Genomic DNA, 8,073 nt, shown 5'->3' with positions numbered 1-8,073 from the left:
TTTCCCATGGGCGTGGGTAAATACTCATTCGCGGCATCTGATGGTGGTACATGTATACGGATCATCCCTATGTGTACTTCGCGAATGTGTCGCTATCTACATCAAATTCTTCCAATCGCTGTTGTTTGATACAATTTTATTACTTCCTTCCACTCCTCTGCAAGATTCTTGAGATTCTAATAAATTTATCTACTACGATTCTGGTCGCCAGCAGCAGGACTAAGGTCTTCCGTACTACAAAAGCCATGTGGAATAGTCACGTAGACTGTATTCAGTTTTCACAAACTGGCCATTCGAGCAAACCACACGTGCCCTTTCTTGGGGTAGCAGGCTCATAATTCATTTCCACTACAACATGCCAGTTTGCATGCTTTGGCTTATCATTTGTTTGTTTAGTTTATTTATGGTTCTAAGCTGAAGTGGCGATATTTCAGCCATACAGTGGCTTTGAAGCTAAATCAGAATGGGGCTTTGAAGTTTTTCAGTTGTTGCGGTGGCTCGTAATAAGCCTATTGTTTTATCGAACCCAATGACGACGGTCCTTTGTGTGCCAAGGGGGTTGTGATATTTGACAGGGAACACTATTTTAAATATCCCATCTGACGAATCATGTTTTGGTTCATTAAATTATGTTTAGAAATACATGCAAACTGTTTGGGATTATTTAATTTTAGTAACCACTGTTTATTAACTAAAAGCCAAATGTTGACCATTTCAGTGAAAAGGAATAATATCAATATCCAATATCAGATTTTGATGTATTGACCTAGGAAGTTTGAAATCACGTGAAGCAGCATTTCCTCCACAAATTCAAATCCAATAGAAACACGGAAATAATAAATTCATTGTAATGAAATAACATTCATCAGAGTCAACGAAATTTAATCAGATGAACATGTGCACTTATTTCCCCATTTTTTGGATATTAATATTGTGATTGAAAATGAAATGATATATCTATTAACGGTGTTGAAAGAAACGTCAACTAGCGTTTAACGAAGTATATGAAATGAATGTGAATGATGTCTTTAATTCCGTTGGACGAGGGAGTACTAACCTGGTTCCCCGCACCGAAGTGGAGGGAGTTACCAAGGGTTTCCAACAAATAGTGGTGTCCTCACAAAGTAAGCTCTTATAGGTATATTTCATACTCAACAGTGGTGTCCTCACAACGTAAGCTCTTTAAGATATATTTCATACTCAACAGAAGACCGACTGTTTTAAAACGGGTATCCTTTTGATGTACATGTGTGTGTCTCTTTATGCAGAAATATATAAGCCTGAGCAATCTATTATAGCGTGAAAATCACATAAGAAAAATAAATCATGAAACAAAATTTAAAATACCAAATTAATTATATCAATTATAAAAAAGTTCTTATTTCATTTTTATTATATATTTGTTATCTTTAGGATTGTAATATTGTAATATATATGCCCTTTTCTGGTAGATGATGGGCAGATATGGGCGATAATAGGATGTGTGTTGACGATAGGAAATATCATTGCAGCATTTGTTATCTACACATGTAGGCGAAGGTATGTGTAACTCATATATATATATATATATATATATATATATATATATATATATATATATATATATTTTATATATATATAATCCAAATAGAAAGAGTTGATATCACACAATCAAAATAATTCAATAAAAAAGCAGAAAAATATACAGTTCCAAAATATATTTAATATATTTTGGAACTGTATATTTTCCTGCTTTTTTATTATATATATATATATATATATATGTGTGTGTGTGTGTGTGTGTGTGTGTGTGTGTGTGTGTGTGTGTGTGTGCATATCATTATTGTATTGTTCCGGGTTTTTGTATCCCTAAACATTGTAAATTAATCCAACGTAGGACTTATCTTATCGGGCTTACGGCGGGTGTGATCGGTCGGCAGGGGGTGCTCACTCCTCCTAGTCACCTGATCCTACCTCTGGTGTGCCCAGGGATCCCTGTTTGCCCGTCCCCTTATTTATAATTTTATTAGTAAAACTTTTCCGATTGTCCCGAGGAAGGGAAAGTCGTCCTTAGGACTTTAATTAAATTATTCGTATCGTTGGTCATGTCTGTGCTTTATATTCTACTTGTATCTTGTATGGTTCTCTTAAATTTACATCAAATGACTGTATCCCGTGTAGCATGTGACAGCGTGGCGAGAATTCCATATTCATCGAAAGCAAGCGTTGTTTTGCCCAGATGGTCAAGTCGTTTAACACGCTGGTCACATGTTGCGAGGAGATTTGGTTTCACAGGTCGTAATTTCAATAATGGGTAGGGGCGGAAGAGGGCAACCATATAATAGTGAATTCCTCTGTGTTTTATACTAAATATTTCTTCACAAAGGCGGTAATATCTATTCAATAGTTTACAGCAATCTCTGCTTTATTTTCTATGATCTTCATAGATTTATATCAAATGACTATACCATTTTCATTCTCAAAAGACCATGTGTTGATCATGTATTATGAAATCATTTGAAAAATCGGCAATGTTTGTTCTTAATACAGCTAATTTGCTTTTGAAATCGAAACTATGATGAAGTACCATTACTGTATATCATATACATATGTTATTACTTCCTTTGATAGGAAAAGGAAACTTAGAAAGAGAGAAAATGCTCGAGCCAAAACTGGCAATGTTCCAAGTGATTCTCATTACACACTACCCACCAACCAAGATCCACATTATCTCCAATTAAGGGACAGTTTAGAAGGTATATACATATACTTGGTTAATGTACACTTTAAGGAGTTAATAGGTGTACTGTTAATAAGCACTTTCATTTGCCCTCTCTGAGGAGGATTATAAATAGAATTTCAATGATTGTCTGAATTGATTCAGATTATGGATTCAATGTCCAATCCTGTTTTATATACGGAAGTGGAAAAAAAAGATTCAATTAATATTTAAGGGTATGAAATTTTAGTATAAGTTTTGAGCATAATGTTGTTTTAAGGTTTGGCAACCAGAAAGAGAAGTGATGTAGACGACGATGGATACCTGACGACAATAGGAGATCTCGAGAAAAGTTCTGGTTATACTGAAATTCTGCAACTTTCCTCTAGTCAAAGATCGAACTCCCATTATCAAGACATTATAGATGTAGATGATTTATCACCACCTTCTCACCTTCTTGTTCACGGTACGCGCAGTTTGGATAGAAATTGGTATGACGAGGACTGTCCGAAAGAAGAGATTGACGTACCTCTGCGTATTCACAAGAGAAGAGATCAACATCTTGTCAACATGGTTATACCCTCAGACTCGGATCTAACAGGGGATGTCAGAGAGAGCTGTGTGTTATCGCCAGACTTGATGGATGATGGGCTTTTTGAATCTTTACATAACTTTGCGAAGTATTTCACTTCCTTGAGTGTCAAGAAAAGAAAAGAAAGCTCCGAATGTCAACTAGAAGTTATTGTAACAGCAGATGATGATAAAGACGATAACAGCAATGTGAAAGAAACTGAAAACACAGAAATCAAAACAAGAGACGAGGAAAACTCATTATTTAGATGCCTGCATATCGAAGAGAAAGACATATTAGTACATAGCAATGAAAACGACAACGAAAATCGTACTATAACAAGCACACTTCCGACACATGTTGTCCAAAAGGAAACATACCAGAGCAATGACAGAAAAAGAGAAACCAAAGAGCTAAATAGTTCTAGTATAACTGGACACCAGGAACTTGCATCAGATGTAGAACACAGAACATGCATTTCTCCACTACAGCAGGATTGGTCGAGTGGAAACAATGCAGATGAAGACCACGCTCCCTCTTGTGCAAACGACCAAACTAAATCGTCGATCTTCATTCCACAACGCACAAAAAGTATTGAAGAAAACAAAATCACATTGACAGACACAAGGAAAGTTGACATAACAGAAAGCAAGCATATCTCCACCATGGCACCCAAGGTCGATACATATGGGACCAGCGAAACTAATGTTCTTTTATCGTTGAAGAAGAAAAGGAATATGTTTTCTGAGCCGATAGCATCTTTTGACAGTGATCACTCACTTAACCATTATGTCCGTAAAAACGGAATTCTCCTTCCGGTTAAGAACCCAACAGACGACAAAGACGTTACCGACACATCATACAAGAGGGACACTATCTAGAACATTATTTTCCCAATACCTTCATTTAGTATGAAATCACAACCATATTACCTTCTCTTTCTCTCTTTGACTTATGAAAAAGAAAGCATTCTATAAGTATTGCATAGTAATATATATTCCCCTACGGACCGTTTAGTCGTTAGTAATTCAGTCTTTCAAACGAAGTTCAGAGATTAAGTGGTTTGCTTCATGAAAAAGAAAATTTCCGGCGTAAAGAGTTGTACACAGTGCATACCCACATGTATTTCAAAAATGAAAGTTGTTTCTTAAATGGCGTCACAAATTATGTTATCACTTCTTGCGTTTTTAGCTCACCTGAGCTGAAAGCTCAAGTGAGTTTTCTGATCGCCTATTGTCCGTCGTCTGTCCGTCTGTCTGTCAACTTTTTACATTTTCGACTTCTTCTCCAGACCTACCTGACCAATTTCAACCAAACTTGGCCAAAAGCATCCTTGGGTAAAGGGCTTTCAAGTTTGTTCAAATTGAAGGGCCATGTCCCTTTCAAAGGGGAGATAATCACAAAAATGTAAAAATAGGGTGGGGTCATTTAAAAATCTTCTTCTCAAGAACCACTGAGCCAGAAAAACTGATATTTACACGAAGACTTTCTGACATAATACAGATTCAAGTTTGTTAAAATCATGGCCCCCGGGGGTTGGATGGAGCCACAATAGGGGATCAAAGTTTTACATACAAATATATAGGAAAAAATCTTTAAAAATCTTCTTCTCTAAAACCACTGAGCAAGAAAAGCTGATATTTACATGAAATCATATGAAAGCTTCCTAACATAGTGCAGATTTAAGTTTGTTCAAATCATGGCCCCCGAGGGTAGGATGGGGTCACAATAGGGGATCAAAGTTTTACATACAAATATATAGGGAAATTCTTTTAAAATCTTGTTTCTTAAGAACCACTGAGCCATTAAAGCTGATATTTACATGAAAGCTTTCTGACATAGTGCAGATTTAAGTTTGTTCAAATCATGGCCCCCGGGTGTAGGATGTGACCACAAGGGGGGATCAAATTTTTGCATACAAATATATAGGGAAAATCTTTAATAAAATCTTCCTCTCAAGAACCACTGAACCAGAAAAGCTGATTTTTACATGAAATCTTTCTGACATAGTGCAGATTTAAGTTTGTTCAAATCATGGCCCCGGGGGTAGGATGGGGTCACAAGGGGGAATCAAAGTTTTACATACAAATATATAGGGAAAATCTTCAAAAATCTTCTCAAGAACCATTGGGCCAAAGAAGTTGATATTTACCTGAAAGCTTTCTGACATAGTGTAGATTCAAGTTTGCAAAAATCATGACCTCCAAGTGTAGGTTGGGGCCATAATAAGGACTAAGGTTTTACATGTAAATATATATGGAAAGTCTTCAGAGATGAGCCAAGGTGACTCAGTTGAGCGATGTGGCCCATGGGCCTCTTGTTTATGTATGAAGTCACAATATAGAGCTTTATTGTAACGTTATCAGGAAGTATCGAAAGGTTTACAAAACGAAAACTTTCTTGTTGCTGCGAAAATTATGGGTGATCGACACACTGGGTGAAAACTGTATTATCTAAGACTAAACATTTGATCAGCTCGTCTTATTACGATCAATTGTTATTGCTGTATCATTCAGTTCAATCATTCATTTGATTACTGTGATCCTTATTTCGCAGATTAGTAATTACACTGCTGCTTCTTAGAATAGGTCCTCAGTACCCTTGCTTGTCGTAAGAGGCGACTAAATGGGACGGTCCTTCGGATAAGACCGCTACGTGTCACAGCATGTGCGGCACGATAAATACCCCTCCCTACTCAAAGAGAGTAAGGTCCTATCATAGGCCTAAATTTTGCAACCAGCAATGATGACGATACAATCAATCGTTCTATTGTTTAAATTCAATCGAGTTCTCTAAAAAAAAATGTTGTCATTCTAACCATTTCTTTATACTAAGTTTAATCTTTTCCTACTAATGACTTATGAACATGTACTTCAAAGCAAATTTTCGTTGTTTAGGTTTAGTATTTATTGTACAAGAGATACAATTACAATTGAAAATGTGAAAGTTTTTCAATCCTTAGTCCTAATGGCTTTACACCAATGTCAAACTAATTCGATATAACATTTTCTTTATAGTTCATTTTCCTTTCTGTTTTGTTAATTAATCACATGGATGAAATTTTACCAAATAAAGTTCAACATAGTTGTATAGGACGGTTGGCATTATGATGTATTTCAGCTCAACATTATATCAAAATCCTGTTAACATTTATTTATCACTTAAGTTAAGCTGGTCGCTGCAGCCTAGTGTTTGGGCCCCCACTACACAATCGGGGGTGTCTCTAGTTCGATTATCGATTCTGGCTACGCGTCAAAGTCGTTAAAAATAGTCACTCATCCTTCCTCAAGGCAATAAGCGCCGAGAATAGGCCTAAGTTTTGCAGCTCTTCAGCGGCAATGATGACCTTTCGATACAAATGAAAAACTCTCGAGAGTGACGTTAAACAATATACAACCAATCAATCAACCTTCCCCAAGCGTCCGGTATTAGGTGTGAAAATCACGAATAATGACCTTACAAACGGAAATCCCGTGTCATAGTAGCATTGGTAGGATACGATTAAGAATATTTATCATAGGTCGACTTTTGCATCTGTATGAGTTAAAATTCACTTTTGGATGTGTTAAGAATTTTTATTATAGGTCGACATTTGCATCTGTATGAGTTAAAAATCACTAATGGACTTAAAACTACAACCAAAATCCAAATGAATTACTCATCCACAAGGATGCATCAAAGAGTGGACAGGTGCATGATTGGTTCACAGTTTGAGGATTCACATGATTGGTTCACAGTTTGAGGATTCACATGATAGGTTCACAGTTTGAGGATTCACATGATTGGTTCACAGTTTGAGGATTCACATGATAGGTTCACAGTTTGAGGATTCACATGATTGGTTCACAGTTTGAGGATTTACATGATTGGTTCACAGTTTGAGGATTCACATGATTGGTTCACAGTTTGAGGATTCACTTTTTGATAAAATGAAAAGGTTTAGGACACCTGACCCTTCCTAAAAATAGATCAACTTATCAATGTTATAACGAAAGACAAGAACTGATATTTTCTCTGCCCATTTGGAACAAACACAGTTGGATATTTTTGTTAAAGAACGTTCAATTCCAAACAAAGAAACAGGTAACCAAAAGGTTCCACTGCGTCAGGTTTTGAAAAAGAATATCCCATGCTATACAAGGTACGGATGATCTCAAAAGCTTTTGAAAAGAGTAGAATTCTCAAAACTGACCAAACTATACTGCGAAGACTTGTGGTTGCATACTCGGAGCGAACACTGACGCACGAACTCCTACAAGTTTCGATTTCAATTGCCAAAACCAGCGGGTTTTTTAAGATCTGGAAACAGCCATACTTTGTGATGACATATGAAAACATTTTGGGACTTTCTTGACGAATTTGTTTCAACAGTTTTCTGTTAAAGAACCACTTTTCTAGTATTGATGTTTTCTTTGATTTGTACTGAGGCAAATCAATCAACTCAGGAACACGTATTCGTAGGGCATAATGACACTATCCAGTTAGAAGGGTGGTGGAAAATGGATACCTCCGTTTTCCAACTATCTACGTGGCTTTTTTGTCTTTGAACGAAAAAAATGGTTGAAAAAATTCACTGCCCTGGTATCTGTGGAGATAATTCTCCAAACGTCCATTGTGAAAGTAAATGTTATCGATGGAGACTTTCTGATAAAGATACTGCAAAATACGATGACGATATGTTACATTTATCAGGCAGAGACAGATAATACAATAGTTCTACATGTCATTTACTGTTCTCTGGTATCCGCTTGTACATATGTTGTCGTATTAGCATCTGATACTGATATTTTATTGCTACTTGTGT

At 36.4% G+C, this 8,073-nt stretch overlaps 1 protein-coding gene across 1 annotated transcript; it reads left to right on the top strand.

Annotated features, from left to right (window-relative positions):
* Positions 1-844: 844 nt before the first annotated feature.
* Positions 845-6,359, top strand: LOC125647884 (uncharacterized). The gene is made up of 4 exons (XM_048874715.2): positions 845-1,124; positions 1,452-1,539; positions 2,611-2,735; positions 2,979-6,359. Exons 1-4 carry the CDS (start codon positions 1,010-1,012, stop codon positions 4,148-4,150), a joined length of 1,500 nt encoding a protein of 499 aa, XP_048730672.2. The 5' UTR covers positions 845-1,009; the 3' UTR covers positions 4,151-6,359.
* The last annotated feature ends 1,714 nt before the right edge of the window (positions 6,360-8,073 follow it).

This window comes from Ostrea edulis, chromosome 1, assembly GCF_947568905.1.
Source record: "Ostrea edulis chromosome 1, xbOstEdul1.1, whole genome shotgun sequence".
NCBI classification, from domain to species: domain Eukaryota; kingdom Metazoa; phylum Mollusca; class Bivalvia; order Ostreida; family Ostreidae; genus Ostrea; species Ostrea edulis.
This window is presented reverse-complemented; position numbering and strand designations above follow the sequence as displayed.